Here is a 21267-nt window from a genome sequence, read left to right on the forward strand (position 1 = left end):
GAGCCAGTCCTACAAATAAAGCACTTCTTTCCTACCCACTTTCCAAGTGACTCCTACAATAATAGAGCCTCACAGTCTGGCTTTGTATTGATTTGAAGTTAACTTCTAGAATGTCAAATGCACTCATATTTAGAAGCATTCCAAAGCCGATAGAAATTGTGTTAGATTTCCTAGTACTTTGGATTACCCATATCATCTTAATGCAGAGGGCTGTGACTTTGGTTTGTGTTTATATTTTTCTGTTTCACATTTAAAAATACTAATAATAAATCTAAAAAGGCAGAATCTTTTCCCCTTTGAAGTATTAAAAAATATGTAGGCTTTCAAAATGGGAATATTTGTGAAAGCGATAAGAAACTAATTCCTTATTTTCTCCAGAGTGAAAAACAAATCTTTCAAATATCAAAATATTTTTTAAATGTGAGAGATTAACCATGTCCTTTATCAAAGCTGTGCAATTAAACAGGATCCTAATAATAATAGTAGAGTTGCCATTATTGAGAACCTCCTCCAGTAAATGTGCTGGGTACTTTCTGTATAATATTTAATGTTCACAAAAACTACAGAAACAGGGAATTCTTATTTTTTCAGAAATAGGGGACTATTAACCTTGTTTTAAAATGAAACTGAAGTTAAGAAGTTAAGGGGGGGGCAAGGAAACGGGAAATGCGGGGGTGTTGGTCAAATGATACAAAGTTGCAGTGTAGGAGGAGTGAGTCTAGAAATCTAATGTATAACATGAAGACTGTAGTGAATCATATTGTATTGTGTACTGGAAATTTGCTAAGAGAATAGACTGAGTTCTCTCACCACACACAAAAATGGTAACTATGTGAAAAGTGGATATGTGAACTAGCTTTACTGTAGTAACCATTTCACTGTGTATATGTACGTGAAAACATCATGTTTTACACATTAAATACATACATTTTTTATTAAAAAATGATAAATTACAAAAGAAAAGGATCGGATTGGTGACCTTTTCAAGAACACATACGTACGTAACTAATATGAAGCAGACTGGGATTCCAGCCATTTCTAGTATTCTGCCGCCCACACTCCTGACCAATTAGATTGCATTTTACAAAATATTGCATTATTCCATTGTAATTAACAGACTGCTTATACTTACGAAGAAGAATCAAGAAAACAATGCTATTTTATTTTGTGAAAGTATGAATGTGTCTATTTTATGTATTAGATACAGTGGCAGGCTTTGGTCCTAAGAAATTAAGGTTATCAAATGTAAGTGTTTTATTTTGTATTTTGTACTCTTGCTATGTATGAATACACAACTACGTCTTAAAAGACTTAATATTTTTAAAAAGACATAAAAGAGTCAAATTATGCAGTTTGGTAATTCTGCTCTTTTTTTTAATGGTTGCCTCCAGGCAACTATGGCTTTTTAAATTATATTACACAATTTGATTTGCAAATGGATAACTATCCCAATTTTTCAAGACACCTAGTCTGCTTCTCTGGTTTTCTTTTATCCTCTATGGTCTTACAATTTTCTTCATTACTATTAAAGAGACCCAGAAATATGTCCACTATCTTTTAAGTTTCTGCTAATTTTTTTTATAAACACAGTTAACATATCTTACGATTTTTATAGGAAGATAGGAGATCCACAGATAAGTTTATTTGGAAATAATTGATTTTGCTAAGGCAATAAGTTTTTTATAAATATCAAGTTTTTATAATATACCAAGGTTTATAATATATATAAGGTTATACTAAGGTTTATAATACACTAAGGCTTATATAAGGTTTTAAATATTCTAAATGATTACTCTAGCTAAGTGGTCTACTAAATTATATGAAATTAATCTTAATTAAATAAAATCAATCCAATTAGTAAGGGCATTTAAAAAAAGTTATTTCCTTTTCCTAATCTATGATACCATATTTTATAAAACATTATAACATACTTTGCATTTAGAAAACTAAAACATTAGAGGGAAAGAAAGACCTTGGAAGTTTTTTGTTTTTTGTTTTTGTTTTTTTTAAATTCCTGTTAGAGGCACCTAGGTGGCTCAGTCGGTTAAGCTTTTGACTTCGGCTCAGTTGGTGATCTCATGGCTCTGTGAGTTCGATCCCCACATAGGGTTCTGTGCTGTCAGTGCAGAGCCTGCTTCTATCCTGTCTCCCTCTCTCTCTGCCCCTCCCCTGCGCACACATGTACTCTCTTCTGCCAGAAATGAACATTAAAAATTCTTTTAATTAAGAAAATCTTGGGGCGCCTGGGTGGCTCAGTCGGTTGAGCGTCCAACTGCAACTCAGGTCATGATCTCACAGCTCGTGAGTTTGAGCCCCGTGTCAGGCTCTGTGCTGATAGTTTGGAGCCTGGAGCCTGCTTCGGATTCTGTGCCTCCCTCTCTCTCTGCCTCAACCCACTCGCATTCTATCTCTGTCTCTCAAAAATAAATAAACATTGAAGAAAATCTTGTTAATTCATTTTATCAAATAAATAAGACTCCTGATCAGGTTGTAACATGATCAGACGAATATGTGTGTGTGTGTGTGTGTGTGTGTGTGTATTTTTTTAAGACAGAGAGATAGAGTAAAGTACAAGTGGGGAGGGGGCAGAGAGAGAGATAATCCCAATCAGGCTTCACTCTTAGCACAGAGACCAATGCGGAACTTGATGCGGGGCTTGATTGCATGACCACAAGATCATGACCTGAGCAGAAATCAAGAGTCGATGCTCAACCGACTGAGCCACCCAGGTGCCCCCAGACTAATATTATTAAAAGAGATCAGGTGGGCTTCGTGCTGGAGGCGGATTGGGAGTGAGTGGTGGGGAGCTCTGCCAGCCAGGGCTCAGATGGCGAAGGACAGACTTACAGGACTGTTCAAAAGGGGGACTGACACGATGTGACCGGTGCACTTCAGGGAGCGAGGATAGAGGTGCCGGGGAGACTCTGGTTGTTTAATGTGTGCAACATTTTAGATGAAACGGCAGTGAAGGCTTTTTGAGTGACCACTAAGAGAGGGACGATGATCGAATACCAACGGGGATCAAGAATAACATATGTTGAGTTGTGAACGTGTGTGACACATTGGAACAGAGAATTTTAAGAAGCTTCTGGATACATCAGTCCTGAGCTTAGAGGAAAAACCTGCAATGGAGATTCACTGGAGAGATAGTCATCGAGTAGGTAGTTGAAGCAATGGGTTGGCTAGGATGATTTTTTTCCTTTTTTTTTTTTAATGTTTGTTTATTATTATTTTTTTTTTTGAGAGAGAGAGAGAGAGAGAGAGAGACAGAGCCTGAACAGGGGAGGATCAGAGAGAGAGGGAGACACAGAATCCGAAGCAGGCTCCAGGCTCTGAGCTGTTAGTACAGAGCCCGACAGGGGGCTTGAACCCATGAACCGTGAGATCATGACCTGAGCCAAAGTAAGAAGCTTAACCAATTGAGCCACTCAGGTGCCCTCCTCTTTTTTTAATTGAAGTATAGTTAACATACAGTGTGATATTAGTTTCAGGTGTTCAGTACAGTGATTCAACAATTCTGCACATTACTCGGTACTCATCACAGTACGTGTACTCTTAACCCCCTTTATCTATTACGCCCATCCCTCCACCCAAGTCGCCTTGCCATCTCTACCAGTTTGTTGTCTATATTTAAGAGCCTGTTTTTTGTTTGTCTGTTTGTTTTGTTTCATAAGTCCCACATATGAATGAAATAGTATGATATTTGTATTTATCTGTCTGACTTACTTCACTTAGCATTATACCCTGTAGGTCCATACATGTTCTTGCAGATGGCAGGCTTTTTTATGGCTGAGTAATTCCAGTGTGTGTGTGTGTGTGTGTGTGTGTGTGTGTGTGTGTGTGTGTGTGTAATCTTTATCCATTCATCTATCGGTGGACACTTGGTTTGCCGCCATATCTCGGCTATTGTAAATAATGTTGCAGTAAACATAGAGGTGCGTGTTTCGTATTGAATTAGTGTTTTCTTTTCTTTTCTTAGACACACAATAGTAGGATTCCTAGATCAAAGGGTGGTTCTATTTTTAATTTTTTGAAGAACCTCCATACTAATTTCCACAGTGGCTGCACCAGTTTGCATTCCCACCAACAGTGCACAGGGATTCCTTTTTCTCCACATCTTCACCAACACTTGTTGTCTCTTATCTTTTTAATTTTAGCCATTATGCCAAGTGTAAGGTGATATCTCATCATGGTTTTGACTTGCATTTCCCTGATGATTAGTGATGTTTAGCATCTTTTCACATGTCTGTTCGCCATTTGTACGTGTTCTATGGGAAAATGTATGTTCAGATCCTCTGCTCATTTTTTGGGTAGGACCACTTTTGTGCAGAGACTACCAAGAAAACAGACCTAGCCCAGGACAAACTGATGGACTCCTACATTTATATACCAAGTAGAAGACAAGAAATCAGTAAAGGAGGTTAAAGTAAGATTGCTAGAAAAGTATAAAGAAAACCCTGGATAGTATAACACTGTGTGAGCTGAGAAAGGAAATATTCAAGAAGAGAGAGTGGCCTCTTGGACTCTTCAGATGTTTGCATTATATTTACTCCTATGGATAGGTAGTGATGTTAAATAATTAAAACAAGTATATTCGTGTTTCTGAGCTTATCTTCCTGATGAGATTTTAATATTCTTGAAGACAAAAATAATGTAGTTTTGAGTCTTTAATAAATACAAGAATGACTGAAATAATTTAAACCATTTGGAATAAAAGAAACGATGATGATGACACTTTCTAGATCTCTGGTATATACCAGAGACCACAGTTTTCTAGGCACTTAATTCATGTGTATGTCCCAATTAATAATTCACAACAGCCTCCTATACTGGAGTATCATAATTTTCTCTATACATAAAGAGACAAGGAGCAGGGCATTTAATTAATTTACCTAAGGTCAAAAAGAGATAGAGACAAAATCCTTAGCCGTGTATGTTATACTCATTCATTATATATGAAAAAAAACAGAAAAATAAATATACATGTAATAAATAGATAACTTACTAAATTTAAAAAGCCTACATATTATATTAAATAATTTACATAGTTAAAATCAGCTCAAAAATTATCTCCAAAGAAATCAGCCTTCACTAGTATACTGCTACTTTAAAATAAGCTTCTAGAATCACTACAGTCTCTCTGCTTGCCCACTTCTTAGGTGCTCCTTCAACACTCCAGTTTGCCATCCACACCCACCTCTATAGCTCTCCCATGTTTCCCACTAATCTAAACGGTAAACCCATGTCAAAGCCTCAGTCTTCACATAATTTGGTCGTGTGATCACTCACACTCACCAGTGATGGTGATGACCATTCCTTCACCTCGTTGATATCATTTCTTGGTTTCTCTTTTACTTCTTTCCAGATTTTCTTCACTGGTTTATTTTTCTGATACCACCCATGGTACATAGATGATTTCTAGAGTCCAACCTTGGGTTTCTTTGCTTAGCATACTATCCAGTTTCTTTACTCAATTTCTGCTACTTCTGGAACATAATTACTCCCAGAGCTTTTTCAAACTCTGATCTCTCCCCTGATATCCAGACATTAGTGTTAACCTGTAGATTGAACATTTTACCTTAGATATCCCCTGGCTACTTCAGTCTTGGAAAGGTCAGTTTTGAGCTGGTCAAAACCCACCCACGACACTCTCCAGTCCCCTTTCATCCTGCTCCTTAAAGGCCGGATGCTCTTTCTGTGTCCCCTCTGTTGGGAGAGTCAAAAGCATTCATCAAGTTGCTCAGCCATAAATCTAAGAGTCATTCTAACAGTGGCTCTCTGTGCATGGTCCTTGTTTCCAGTGCATCAGCCAGTTCTGCCATATCTTCCTGGAAATTATCTTTCATCTATTTCCTCTATGTTAGCTTTATTGACATATTCTGGAAAAGAGTTTGGAGCTTCTTCAGTGTGTCTATTATAAGACAATCCCTACTTCTGGTCTCCCCTCTGCCAGCCTATTCTCATTTCTATCAGAGAGAGAATAACGTGACACAAAATGATCGCATCATTTTCTTGCTCATAGTCCTTCGTTGTCTGTTTGCTTCTCCAACAGACAATCATAGATCCTCAGCAGGAGTCTCAGTCTCCTGGCGTTTACATTCCAGTAATAGTAGAAATGACTGTAACTGCTTATACAATATTTCAGATGGCAATAAGGGTTATGAAGAAAAATGGGTCGGGTAGAGAGGGCAGAGCACTAAGAGCGGGGAGTGTTATCCCACCCACGGCCAGCAAAGACCTCTTGGATGAGACCACTGCAGCACAGCCCCAAAGGACATGAAGATGCAAGGTTAAACATCCCCTCATTCCAGAACAAAAAGCCAAACCTCCATTCAATTACCATTCACCTGACAAATGCAGAGAGGTCCACAGGTCTGGAGTCTGATATAGATGATGTTGTAAAGGTTATCTTCAGTCTATTAAGCAGTAATTTTTGTTTCCACACTGACAACAGACACCTTGTATCTTGAACATCTCCTAAGATTAGTGGGCTGGTGAACTTTATGGCATATCAGTTTCTCAACAAATATAATTTTTTAATAAATTCATAGAGAAGGCAATATTACTGAGATCACGAAACTGAAAGAGATCAGATGGGCTTCATGCTGGAGGTAGATTGGAAGTGAGTGGTGGGGAAGCTATGATAGTTGGGGCTCAGGTGGTAAAGAATAGATTTACAGGATTATTTAAAGGGGGGACTGACACAATGTGATTGGCATGAAAGAGAAGAAACACATACACACACACACACACACACACACACACACACACACACATACACTTATGGAAGTAAATAAATAAACCAAACCAGACAAACATCTTCCTTCCTTCCATCCTTCTTTCCTTCCTTCTTTTGATACTCAAAATATTTTTAATGCCCAGATTATTTATTTAGTACTCAAATTGTGTAAGTTTGAGCAATAGAAACCTACTTCAGGCTGGCTCCTGTGTCGTTCTGACATGACCCTATTATTCTTTGATATGGGGATATCATTTTTTTTAACAGAGTTGACATACAGTGGTGGGTTAGTTTCAGGTATACAACTTAGTGATTTGGCAAGTGTGTACCTTACCCTGTGCTCCCTACAGGTGTAACCACCATTTGTCCCATACAATGCTATTTCAATACCGTTAGCTATATTCCCCCTGTGGTCTCTTTCATCCCTATGATTCATTTCATAATGAAGCCTCTCTCTCCCACTCCCCTTTACCCATTTTTCCCAGTCCTTCACACCCCTCCCCTTTGGAAACCACCAGTATGTTTTCTGTATTTGTGGGTTTGTTTCTGCTTTTCTGTTTGTTTGTTCATTTGTTTTGTTTTTTAGATTCCATATATAAGTGAAATCATATCATTTTTGTCTTTCTGTGTCAGACTTATTTCACTTAGAATAATGTCCTCCGGGTCCATCCATGTTGTCATAAATGGCAAGATCTCATTTTCTTGTTTGTTTGTTTGTTTCAAGTTTTTATTTAAATTTCATGTCAGTAACATACAGGGTGCATTAGTTTCAGGTGTAGAATTTACCGATTTGACAACTCTATACATTATTCGGTGCTCATCATGATGAGTGTACTCCTTAATCCCCATCACTTATATAACCCATCCCCCTGTCTACCTCCCTTCCAGCAACCCTCAGTTTGTTTTCTACAGTTAAGAGTCTGTTTCTTGGTTTGCTTCTCTCTTTTGTTTTCCCCCAATGTTCATTTTTTGTTGTTGTTTCTTAAACTCCACATATGAGTGAAATCATATGATATTTGTCTTTCTCTGATCAACTTACTGATCTCTTTCATGCCAATACTCTGTAGATCAGTCTATGTCATTGCAAATGGCAAGACTTCATTCATTTTCTGGCTGAGTGATATTCCATTATATATATAAAAATATACGTATATATAAGTATATATCCATATATATATATATATATGTACACATATATACATACGCCACTTCTTCTGTATTCATTCATCGATTGATAGACACTTAGGTTGCTTCCGTATCTATTGTAAGTAATACTTCAATGAACATAGGGGTGCATATATCTTTGAATTAATGTTTTGTTCTCTTTGAGTAAATACCCAGTAATGGAATTACTAGGTCATATGGTATTTCGATTTTTTAATTTTTTGAGGAACCTCCATACTGTCTTCCATAGGGGCTGCACCAATTTGCACTCCCTACCAACAGTGCATGAAGGTTCCTTTTTCTCTACACTCTTACCAACACTTGTTATTTATTGTCTTTCTGAATTTAGCCATTCTGAGCACTTCTTTAATTTCTCGTGCGGTAAAGTGTTACAGGATCCCATTGTGCTTTCCCTGACCCAGCTCTGGAATCAGCCATTTCTCCAAGAAGTTGTGCTTTTATTCAGTAGAGCATCTAAGATCTGAACGAGTCGGGTCCTCACTGCTTCTGGAGGTAACCCTTCTCCCGGACCGTCTTCAGGGGATGGTAGGAACCATCTGTATATTGAGCACATACACAAATGCAGCTAGATTTATTTCTGTAACTAGCTGTATCATACTGAAAAGCACAAGGGCACTCCAAGAGAGTCCATTCCAGTCCAAACCCACAAGATCCATTCAAGATTTTACACTTTTCATCTGCACCCTCCTTTCCTGACAGTGAGAACCTGGCTCCCACTCTCCTTGATACATTTATTTGCTCGGGTAACCTGTCTTGTAATCAGTCTCCCAGCCATGCTGGGTGGATAGGGTGTCTGGCTGTCTCCGGGCACAGGCATCAGCCACCACTGAGCTCACTCTCTGCCCACTCGAGCACCCTGCTGGTTTGGACTCCAGCCCTCACCTGGAATGATTCAGCCCTCCGTGAATGATTCAGGAAGGTTGGGTGAACAGGAGAGACAAGTAGATGTTTTGCACAGTCATCCTAGATGATAGTGGAAGGAAGATCGAAGTGTCTTTTTTAGTATCCTTACCACCAGCCTCTCCCTGACTTCCCAAACTTCCCACCTTTCGAACAAGTATAAGTAGAGGAGTCTCATATATGTGCAGCTTTAGATCATGTCCAGTTTCAACCCTGTTGCCCGTCGTTTGCTTTTTCTGTCCCATCGAGTTAACATTGTAACTTACAACAGTTTAGATGGCCATGTTAATGTCAAAACTAATATCAGTATGTGTTTTCACTGATGTATTAATGAATTAAAATTTTAAAACCGTAAAAAAATAAAGAAAAATTTAAAACCTTGCAAATACAGGTTTGTCAGCAGGAATAATAAAATACTGTGAGCGGACTTCAGATCGGGTGTGAAGATTCACATGTGAGGTCTTGAAACGCAAATCTCCAGTGTGCCAGTTGGGTTACATAGTGGTAAAGACCCTCAAAAGAGGACAAGCTTCCCATTTCACTGGCAGAGATATAATTGGCCCTGCGGGGTAACAATTACTGTGGGTGTCACCCTGCCAGACCATGGACCCCAGCAATGACCCATGTGCAAACACTGCATTTTTTTATTCCACTTTCATAGATATTTAAAGTTCTGAGCCAAAATAAACAGAAGTTAATCTCTTCGTTCTGTATAATCTTTCTGTTAACTTGGCAGATGTCAATTAAGTTTAACTCTCTATCCATTTTATATCTATTCATTTCTGACCCCCCCAAATCCCAGCTGCAAATGTATATCTCCAAACAGCCCTGCTCTTAATCTACTGAGTAGGTTAATTCCTGAGCTTCAGAGTGGCTAATACACTGAAAGTATCGCAGGTACTAATACACTAGTGTTTTTACCGAAATTATGTTTGTATGGAAGGGCAACAAATACAGAAAATAAACAATAACGTTCTCGACCGCTGCATAAAAACTAGCTCAAAATGTAGTGGCTCAACACATTAAGAGCTTATTCTCTCTTCTTTGTTTGTGGGCCAATAATTCAGGAGCAAGTTGGCTGGGAAGTTCTAGCCTCAAGTTCTATGGTTCCTGCAGCCTCAGTCGTCTGAAGGCTTGACTAGGATTGCAAAGTCTGCATGCTCACATGACCGGCAAGTTGATGCTGGCTGTTAGGCCTTATTTCCTCTCCACATGGGGGCCTCTCCGACCGACTGCTTGAGGTTCCTCAGGGCATAGGGTCTGGCTTCCCCAGAGCAAGTGATCCAAGAGACCGAGGTAAAGGCTCTTAGTGCGTTTTCTTACTAAGCCTTGCAAGTTACACACACACTGTCACTTTTGCAACATTCTATTTGTCACCCGGATTCAGTGTGGGGGGGGGGGGAACTACATAGGCTATGAATAGCAGGAGGTGATTTACGGCTAACTTGGAGGTCAGTTACCATGGTTTTCCCTCTGGGACACAGAGGTTCGTGTCTCTTCCACATGAAAAAGCACACTTACTTCCTCCAAAGGCCCTTTAAAGTTCGCTTCTGTTTAGAGGATCTGCTCCGAATCCAGTAACTTGTCATCTAAGTCATGTTCCTACCAAAATGAACCTCTTAGTGAAGTCTAAGAACAGAGGGAGTTATTCAAGTACAGCTTCTCATCTGAAGACCTGGCAACAGGTTTTGTGCCATCCACACACTCAGCATACGAAAGTCAAGTAGGCATAGAGTAACCGCTTCAGACCCTTTGACTCCAGAGGGAGAAATAAGCTGTACGCAGAAGCACGTGGTCCGTGGTGGTTCTAAAGTCCAATCAGATACATGTTGGTAATTCCTGGATTAGGACACAGTTCTGATATTTCCTGGAAGTGATTTTTCATGGCTCAGACATAGCTTCATTCTGTACTCTCTCTGTGCCTTTTAATCCAAGCTGGTGGTGGTACCACAGGTGCAGTTCTCTCATCAACCGTTCTGATGAGCGTTGTTCTGGTTTACTCCGGTGGGTAAATGCCACATCCACAATTGGATAGAGAGAAGCTTTTTGTTTGTTGGTTTTACGTTACACTTCTGCTAACATGTTAAGGGAAAAATGCCCTTAACCTCATTAAAACCCTTACTTTTTAACTCAGAGGATCTGTAAGACATGCCAGTCAGCTGTCTAGACATTCTGTAGTCTCACTGAGTGGCCCTTTGAGGCACTACCTAATTCATTTTGGAGGTCTGACCGTGAATTTCACAGTCACACCTCATTGTCATCTTTATCTTAGTTTTTATTAGCAGTTGATCTTTTTTTCTTTAAAGTTTATTTAATTTATTTTGAGAGAGAGAGAGAGAGAGAGAGAGAGAGAGCGCGCACGCAAGAGCAGAAGACGGGCAGAGATAGAGGCAGAGAGAGAGTCCCAAGCAGGCTGCATGCTGTCTGCACAGAGCCTGGCTCGGGGCTTGAACTCAAAAACTGATCCCGTGACCTGAGCCAAAATCAAGAGTTGGAGACTTACCCGAATGAGCCACCCAGATGCCCCTGGTAGTTTGCCTGGAAGAGACTAGAAATGAGAAAACACTTTATTTTCAAGTCGATCAAGTCCTGCTTTCTTCATATTTAATGTGCTTTTTTTAAGTTTTTTTTTTTTGCCTCTTCTCTTCCCCTTTTATTGTAAGTAGATGTTCAGTTTTCTCTGCCTGAAGTGTCCTTAGCTAGGTTACACAATTCACTACGTATAAATTTTCCTTTCCAGATTATCATGATTTATCAGACCTTCCACTGCAACAGAGCCAGCATGCAGTTTTCCGTCATCACCAGTCGCATTTATTCCTCGCTTTCTTTGACGCCATTACTGACGACCTCCTTGAGAGCCGCGAGGCTTGTGCTCTTAGCCCTCTCCAGGCCTGTCCAGCTCCCTTGTACCTTTTGATCCCTCAGTTACCCACATCTTTAGGTTTTTGTTACAATTCCCTCCCAGGACCAGATCTATTATTAGGTATTCATTATTGCATAAACAAATCACCCCCAAATTTAATAGCTTAACACCATGCTTTAGTATTTGCCATGGGCCTCTCCACAAGACTCCTCCCGGTGTGATCAGTTAGCAGTCTCAGAGACCAAGCCGGATGCTAGCATCAGAAGTCACACACGGCCACCTCTTCCTAGCTCTCCACTGACCACGGAGTCAGCACTAATTCAGTGTAGAAGGAGACTATGAATGGGTACGGACACCAGAGGCAAGGATCAATGGACTTCCTCTTGGAAACGTTAAAGGTGATGTAAGGAAAGGAAAAAAAAAACCCTAAATTTTCAATGGATATATAGTAACTTGTCCTATAATATCCTCTCCTAGAACGTATCCCATGTGAAAAAGTGCAAGGCCTTCACAATTTCAAACTCCAGAATTTGGGCCAAACGGAACGTTGTTGTGAGTGACTGGTGAAGTCTTGTTTTGTGAACTTAATTATGTCCAGTTCATAGCACTGTGTGTGTTACACAGCTGCCTTGCTTCAGAGAAGCTCTTGTTCTCACAAACAGATCTGCTCATTTTGAAACATTGCAAAGCTAGTGTGGATATTTCGAGACTCCCAAGTACGCAAAAACCAGAACCAAATGATCGTCTTGTTAAGAGTAGTCAATAAAGTTACAGCTGGATGTTTTCTCTCTGCTAAATTTAGACATTACACTCCATTCAATTTTCTCTTGATTAAACAGATTGAAAATCATATGTATGCATACAACTAGTCTAAATGGACCACTTGCTTAAGATCAGCAGTTTTCTGAGGAGACTAACTCAAAGCCAAAGGAAAAAAATGTGACTTAGGGAAAAAATATATATGCTGCATGTTTGACTTCGCAGTGCAGCCTTCTAGGTGTTGTTTTTTAAGCCAAGAAATTTGTTTACGTGGAATCCTGTTTTTACCTACTACTGTGTTGATGGAAGACGATGTACAGCCGCGTGATTAACTCTTAAAGGGAATTCAAATGATAATGATTAGCCTTTAAATAGCATAACTCATTAATAATGGAAGAAAGAAGGTTTCTCTGGTCCTGAACTGCTATTACTAGTCAAACGGGACATTTAAAAACAAATCACTTCATTGTCAATTTTCGGGAAAATTTCTATTGGAGTCTCACTTTTGTCCACTTAGTGACACGTCGTGATTGCAACCCATTCTGTACTAATTGTTTTCTTTCTATAGATATAATATTAGAGTGAAATGAATATGATAGAAACTTCAGAATTTCAAGCAGACAAATTAGTACAGTTTGAATTTGCTCTGGCAGGTACATTTGGTGTGAGGAACGGCATGAAAAGTAGATGATTTTTGAGACTTTCTGGAGATACTTAATGGGATAGAGAAATATTTTTTCCTGTGTCCTACAAATTTAAAACGCATCATAAGAATTATGCATGTGCTATTGAAAAGGCATTTAGGTAACTGGTGTTGATTTTTTAAAGTTATTTTGTAAGAAAAATTTTAATATCTGATTTTAGACTTGGTATATGTATGTCCTATTCCTTAATAGAAACAGCAGTATTTACTTTTCTGTTGTTTTGCTGTTGATTCTCTTTCTAGTATCGTTTCTTATCATTTATGGTCCCTGTACTCTATTAGGTATATAAGATGGCTATTCAGAGCAAAGTGGCTGAATCTTGTGCCTAATTTTATTTCTTTCTAATGTTTCCTTGGATTACAAATTGAGAAATCATTTGTAATGCAAGTGTCTCTTTGGGTTGAGTTAGGCATTAATCCATAAAAGAAATCCACCATAATAAATAATAGTTTAACTTCTTGAGCTCTGAATCACAGGCCTCTAGGGAATTAAGAAAAAAGAAGTAAATACTAACGGCATAAAAGGAAGGCCGTGGGATAGTTGTGAAAAGCCTAAAGTTATAACGTTTTCATTTCTGAAGAGAGTCAGGTGAGGAAGTATAGCTGTGAGCCTTCGAGAGCGGAGGGACAGAAAGATATGACCAAGAGAGAAAGAAGACGTCACAGAGACAATATGAGGGACGGTAGCCCCGGAGAGAAACATTCACCCAGGTTCGGCCCTTCCTTCTTCCCTTGAAATAATATCTCTTTCTCCAAAGAGCCCATTCTTCTGCATTGACTATGACATCAGCAAGGATCAACCAGACAGGATGGCTGTGGCAGGGAAAACACCCGGAGGAAATTGCGTGAAGCGTGTAGTACACAGAATGTAACTTTCTCACTTCTTCCCTCCCGCAGGTTTTCTGAACCACATGAGTAACTCCAGTCACTCCGTCCTTCAGCCTTCGTTCCAAGGATGCATGCAGCTTGTCCAAGTGGATGACCAGTTGGTGAATTTATACGAAGTGGCCCAGAGGAGGCCGGGGAGTTTTGCGAATGTCAGCATCGACATGTGCGCCATCATAGACAGGTACGCTCTTTCTGTCCTACCCCAAACTTGCCTACACTTTCTAAATTCACGTTTTTGTCGTTGGCGAGAGAAACACACGTGCACACACACCCTGTAAGAGGTGAGGCGAGAGGAGCCACCTGTCATGCCGATGGCGTATTTGTGATTTTAGCGGTGACATTTATATCGGGACGTGGATAAATATATAAATATGTGGCAGAACAGTCTGTTATCACACAAACCTCCCTCAGCAGACGCGATTATTATGCAGGTAGTTTTGCAAACAACAGCTGAGTTATAAAGGGGCTCAGTTTATTTTTACTTTTGCTTCCTACTCCCACAAGCAGAAATGTCCCCTTCTCTCCTTGTCTTGGTCACGACTCATCCTCAGCATATTGTCCCCTCTCAAGCCCTTTCCTGAGGGAAAGAAGCTTTAAAAAATGTTGGCAGGCAGTATGGGAATTTACTGAAGCAGAATATTTAATGTAATTGAGCCTCCTTATAAAATATACTGAAATATTGCAAAATCTAATCTGTATTCGTTTTTGCAAATCTGGGGAGGAGCTTTTTTATAAAAACTTAGTTGACTTCTCACAGAGTAGAAAGATACAGCTCTTACATGAAATATTATGACATCATTGCATACATTAACTTTAATGTACTTCTAAAAAGTGCCTTTAATTCCAGCATAAAAAAATATTCCTTTGAGATGTTTTGTCCGTAAAGAAACTATATCTGACTTTGTGTTGAATTTAACCTGGTGAATTTAGGTGATTTTCTACACTACTTTCAAAGTTTTTATGATAGGGCTATCCTATTCTGAAAAATAATTTTATTAATTTTGTGTTTTGGAAGATGGAAGTTTTAGAAGTCTCCGTCTGTCTCCAACAAAGTGTAGACCATCAGTCTCTAATTTTATTTTCATTTAAGAGGAGATCCTTGGGGAAGTCATTCAAAGACACATGATGAATCTTAAAAATATGTAAAATCATCTGTAGTGAAGTAAGTTTGCTTCTATATAATCTCAATAAAATAATATCTGCGTGAATGGTAAATTACAGTTTAAATGATGGATCTAGAATGTAACATTTTAAAGCCTTAACATCTTTATAATAAGACTTGATGACATAGCACAGTTCTTATTTCTATTACATATTTGCAAACAGTCATCCTGATAGCCTAAACAATTTATATTTAAATACAACAGTGAACAATTTTAATGGAAATATATTCCCAATTTTTGAACCATCAGCGATGTAATAGCTATTATTTCTGCCTAAAGCAAGTGGTAGCAACAATCAGAAAAACTGAAAGATGACTGTTTTAAGACCAGACTTTGTGGTGTTTGATATTTATCCATAAATTTTTATTAATTGTTTTCCATACAGGAAGATTTTCCTTCTTAGCAATAGGTAGACAGAATATTGAGTTATTTTAGTACCTTGTCCATTTTCCATGTCAGTAGCTTTAATGTTACAATAATCTCTGTCAATAATACCCAAGTTAGTCCACTCAGCTTTTGTAAACAGCCTAGATTTTATGGTTATGTTGCCATTTCGCTTCAAATAGCGTGTGTCCCGGGCACTATATTTAAGTTGTTTGCTACTAAAGAAGTATGGGTGATATGTTGAGGCTTTAATGTTTTATTTCCATGGAGAGAGAAAGTGCTAAATTGGCTCCAAAAGAATGAATGAGATTTTTTGTAAATGAAGGGAATGGAAAATGGCACCTCTGATGGAGGTAAATACACAAGAAAAGGTGAAGAATTGGGACTTCAAATTTCAGTTTTTGTCAGATACAGGAATATACAGATGTTTTTTTTTGCCAAAATGGGTCAGTCTCATTGTCCATATTGCCAAGTGTCCTGTAGCTGATGGAGTAAGGAATAGGTCTCTCTCAACCTCCAGTAGGATAAGCCAAGAGAAAAGGGGAAGTTGTCACCTCTGACATGTGACGCAATTCGAAAGCCCAGTAGGGCATCCATTTTCTGCTTGCTCTGTTTTTTGAAGGCAGTGATTGTTTTTTTTTTTTTTTTCCTAATTGAGTTGTAACTGACATGTAACTTTCAGATATAGAACACGGCGAATTGATATTTATATGTATCGCAAAGCAATCACCAGAGCAACAGCTTATGTACGTGAATTACCAATATGTGAAAGAGCAGATTTCTTTACTCACCTAAAATGTTTCAGTTCAAAATATTAATCTGTGAGGTGTTATATTTTTGTATATATGATACAGAACTGTATTCACCTTATTCCAACCATTGAGGAGCTCATTGATGAGTTAACCCTCCATCTGTGTCTTTCCATATGAGAGTACCAGTGGTTTTAGCCTGTCCTCGTAGAGGACCCACCAGATACACTGTAGTGATATATTCCCTGCCCATCTCTGGTTTGGTATTTTCCCCCTTACTAACTAAAATTTTGCAACAGCCCCATCTCTGCCATTTTATTTTCAAACTCTAAATTTCCCCTAAGTAAGCCTACACTGGCTCTTTCAAATTTCAGCTTGATTGATTTGAGAGCTATTTTGGCCGGCGGCGTGGGGGTGGGGGGAGGATAAATGAGAACATAGGGAAAAAAAAATAGAAAAGCTACCACAGGCACATTTTTTATGACATGTTTGGAGATAATAGGAGCAGCTGCAATGATTCGATGAGTAAAACTTAGGGAACTAGTTTGGGGAAGATGATTGTACAGGGGTTTTGCTGTGTGTCGTGCTGGGATACCCTATGATTTGAACTTCTTTTTCTTTCTTTGCGTGTGGATTTACATGAAGCTTGTTTTATTTACTTGTTTGTTTTCGGAGCACAGCAATGAATCAAGAAAAGAGCAAGCGTGCCAAGCCACAGAATCATTCATTCAGTAGTATTTTCTGAGTATATCCATGGTGCCAAGCACTCACTGTTCTAGGCACTAAGGATGGCTCATTGAACAAAATAGAGATCCTTGGACTTGGAAAGCTCACATTATGAGGAAAGGGGAAGAAGAACAAATGTAATAAGTAAATATTGCAGTAAGTTTGAAGAAATAAGTGCTATTAAAAAAAAATGTAGGCCAACTGGAGGACCATCATTCCAAGAGGACCATCATTCCAAGAGAGTGAGGTGTCGGGTTACAATTTAAATAGATTGGTCAGAGTCAGCCTCATTGAAAAGATAATAATAAGTTCAAGACCTGAAAGAGGTAATAGAATTTGCCGATTCTTTTGGCAAAGAGAATAGTCAATGCAGAGAGAAGAGTCCATGCAGCGAGGCCGCCTGGCATGATCTAGGATCAGCCAGGGCCAGGGGGGCAAGTTTGGAAGGAACAGGAGTAGAGCTGCGGGAGAGGAGGCCAGAGCAATTCTAGAGGTCAAGTCCTGCAGAATCACAGGCTTTTTTTTTTCTTAACAATTTGGCTTTGATTTTGAGGGAATTCAGGAACCATCGCAGGTTTCTGAGTAGAGCAATGGCAGGATCCAGCTTACAGTTTAAAAGAATAACTCTCACTGTGGGAAGAGGAAAGGTAGAAGCAGGGAGCTTCTTGTAATCCAGGTGAGAGATGCCAGTGGCCTAAGATCAGGGTGCTGGCATGAGAGGTCGTGAGAGGTGGTCAGTTCTGAAAATATTTAAGAGTGGAGTCTATCGTGTGTCTTGATGGTCTAAGTAGAAGAGTTAGAGGATTAACCCAAACTATTTAGTAAAAGCAACTGGAAGGAAGGAGTTGCCATATCCCAGTGGGAAGACTAGTGGTCGAGAAGGTTGGTCAAGGGTTAAGAAAAAATATCAGGAGCTAGTGTTGGGCATGAGTTGAAGGGTCTATTGGACACAAGTGGAGCTGTCAAAAAGGCAGCTGGAGATACAGATGTAGATATAGATATAGATATAGATATAGATATAGATATAGATATAGATATAGATTTATATATATGAAATAAGCATGTACCTGCAGATTACACAATGAAATGTTGTGTCTGAAAACATCTCCATGTTTGCCTGTTGAGGGCCTCCGGTGTCTTGAGCTGTATTTCATAGACAGTATAGACCTGGAAGGCGAGAAGACGAATAGTGGGCAGGAAGCCTCTTCCAATATCAGAAGCTTGTAGCTTTACCCTTTGAAGGGTATTCTATGGCTAGAATATTCTCTGAAAATGACAAAATACCTAGCACATAGCTTCTTTGTTTTTCCCTGCATAATTGTCTGCTCCTACTGCCCTGGTATTGTTGGATCCTTGTGACAAACGTCTTCAGGTGCCGACTCAACTCCTATTCCCAACCCGTGTCTAACCTCTTTGTAGGTGCGACTATCTGAGAGCCAAAAGCCTGCAAAACACGCCTGTAACTGTCTAGAGTTGGCTTTATTCACTTCCTCCCACAGGATAGCACGAAGGTGGGGTTGGGCCGGGAGCAGTTAGGGAAGGGAATCGGGAATGAGTCCTGGCAGCTCTTGGTCAGAATTTATCAACTAAGAGAGTTACCGTCACAGACCGTGGACCTTGTGAATTCATGTGGAGCTACCGCTTGACTCCCTTGTCTCTGACTCTTCCCTGGGACGTCTGGGATGAAGAAGGCGGGGTTAAAATATTTTGAGCTTAAGTAGGTGGTATTCGTGACTGGTCTGGCAAAATACACCTGTAAGAGAAGAAGTTCCTGTTTATTTAAGCTGCTGTGAGTCAAGTTTTGTTTTTCTTGGAGCCAAAAGTATCCATCCATCCCCCACCCTCCACCTCTAAAAGCAACCAGTGTAGTCTTTTTACCAGAACACAGAGGAACCAACTCCCAAGTATGGAAATGGCTTTGAAAGAAAAGATGGTAACATTTATTTTAGGGTATATTAAGTTGCCTGCCAGTGATGTCCCCAAGAGACTGAACTTGGGGGACTAAATGGCCGTTTAGAGGCCAAAGCAAATACATATTCTTAGAATCGGCAGCTGGTAGGAAAAAAATAGTAAAAGCAGTTCATTAGAATTCAACTCTTATTTACCTTGGCTGTAAATATAAGAAGAAGCAAACTCAGTAAACATCCCAATAGCGCAGAGAGTGGAAAGGGAAGGGTAAATGTCCCAACTTGACCACAGCCCTCAAAATTACCCCTTGAGAAACTGAATAGACTGGATCCTGTTTTTGAGTTAGTAGTTACGTCTTCATTACATTTGTGGATGGAAGTGCATAATCACTTTTATTTTTATTTTTTAGTTCAATGCTTTCAAGAACATCTACCCTCTTTGATTTATTATTCCTTGAAAGAAAAGAATGTGTATATATTTTTTATAAGAGCATTTAAACGGGGGGTGGATAGGTACAGTGTCTGTCTGTAAACCAAGCTGACTCTGTTGGAAAGGTGCACAACGAATAAGTAGATTAATATTACGAGTCAGAGGAGATGACAAGTTTCTATAAAATCAGGCTTAAAATCTACAGGCCTAACTTAGATGATGAATACATGTAACATTCTTTATTTTCTTTTTTTTTTTTCCACTTTCTTTATTTTCTAAAATGGATCTTCATTTACTCAGAAGCTCCCATTTCCACACAGTAGAAGAAAAAATCAACGTTTGAACATGTACATTTGGAAATCCTAATAACTTTATATGTATATTACATATTATATGTATATATAATATTTAGTCAATGTGGGATCCAAACTTAGAGTCAAACTCCTTTTTTTTAGGCTCTCGTCCCATTTCAAGTGGCCTTGACCCCTCCAGCGTGACTCTTGGTTCAGAGCCAAACAACTTACGCAAGAGCGGGTCTGTTCCACGTGCTCTACTCACATTCCTTTTGGCCTCCCTTAAGGTCTCCAGTCTGCTGAGTGTTCTAGACTCAGCCTCTGTCCCAACCGCCCACCGCTGTGGCATCTGTTTCTGCTGACCGTGGGATATGCCTTAGCTACTGCTGGGATCCGTGTGACGTGGCAACCCTTCCCAGTTTGTCTGGGACTGTTGCGTTTAGCACAGAGAACCAGGTGCCGGGAGTACTCTGTTCTGGGTGCAGCAGGGTGATTGGTCCCTCGAGACGCGTGCATCCTCTGCCCTCCTCCAAATTCCCTTTCTCTTGTCTGCCAGCCCCCTAGGCATTTTTAATAGACCTCATAGGGACATGCTGTGATGTCTGGATCTCTTGCCAACTGCATGTAAGCCAAAATGAATCATGGCCTGTGTGAAGGGGTGGGGGTGTTCGGTGGGGACAGCTGTCATGGGCCCCCCGTTTTCTCAGCTTGCCATACCTCCGTATCTGCAGCACCCCCCTCAGGCTGACATGAGTCTCTGTGAATCACATTGCCAAAGGCAGCACTCAGGGCACAAGCCACCACTCACAAAGGACATCTAAAGTGAACACGCCCTCCTGCACTAATGCTGAGGTGGCGGGGGGCATCGCTGCTCAGAACTTAAACTGTTTCAACATTCGGGGCACCTGTTTTTGCGCTCCGACACCCGGCTCTTTCGAACCAAAAGCCACTTGGCCTTAGCCTATCTTGGCAATATTGAATCCACAGGACTGCTAACTTTTTGTTCCAGTCCAGAGTCCTGAAGCGAACGCTCCCAGCCCCCACTCCCTGTGACAATGTCACTGATGCTCTGCGTGGACAGCACAACACAAGAAGAATTTCATAGAAAATACACAAAAGCCAAACTTTGAATCGAAATACCCCAGAATGATTTCTATCACAGGAAAGAGGAGGCCTGTCTCACAAACACGGCTGTTTTTGTAGGGACGACATTTATTCCAGATTTTCTTTCTCTTTCCCCTGGGTCTTGCTAACTGCAAACTGCCAGCCTGAGTCTAACACCTTTTCCTACATTTGCAGGCTGACCGTCCCCCGTCTTTCTTGACAAATGTTCGTGTCATGAGTTAGGCTGATGTCAGGCTGTGCCTGCACTTCTCTTACATTAGGAAACGTTTTGTCTTTTATTACTCAAACTGCAGGCTTCTGGGCATATCTCGCTTTTGCATCAGGGTGATTATGCCAAAGGAGTAAAGGAGGCAGAAAGCGCCCCAGGTAAACCACACTGTTTAAACTTTGTGCCCGGCTCCATTTTGACCACATGGTGACTGATCTCATCAAACCCCAAAGGAACGAGGAGCC

At 39.9% G+C, this 21267-nt stretch overlaps 1 protein-coding gene across 1 annotated transcript in view; it reads left to right on the forward strand.

Moving 5' to 3' along the window:
* CNTNAP2 (contactin associated protein 2) overlaps nt 1-21267 on the forward strand; it is a 1969961-nt gene that overhangs the window by 1124791 nt on the left and 823903 nt on the right. The window contains exon 10 of the mRNA XM_060633381.3: nt 14047-14218. Within this exon, the coding sequence (XP_060489364.1) occupies nt 14047-14218 (172 nt within the window). The remainder of the gene's footprint in view (nt 1-14046; nt 14219-21267) is intronic.

The sequence above is a fragment of the Panthera onca genome, chromosome A2 (assembly GCF_046562875.1).
Source record: "Panthera onca isolate mPanOnc1 chromosome A2, mPanOnc1 haplotype 2, whole genome shotgun sequence".
Lineage (NCBI taxonomy): Eukaryota > Metazoa > Chordata > Mammalia > Carnivora > Felidae > Panthera > Panthera onca.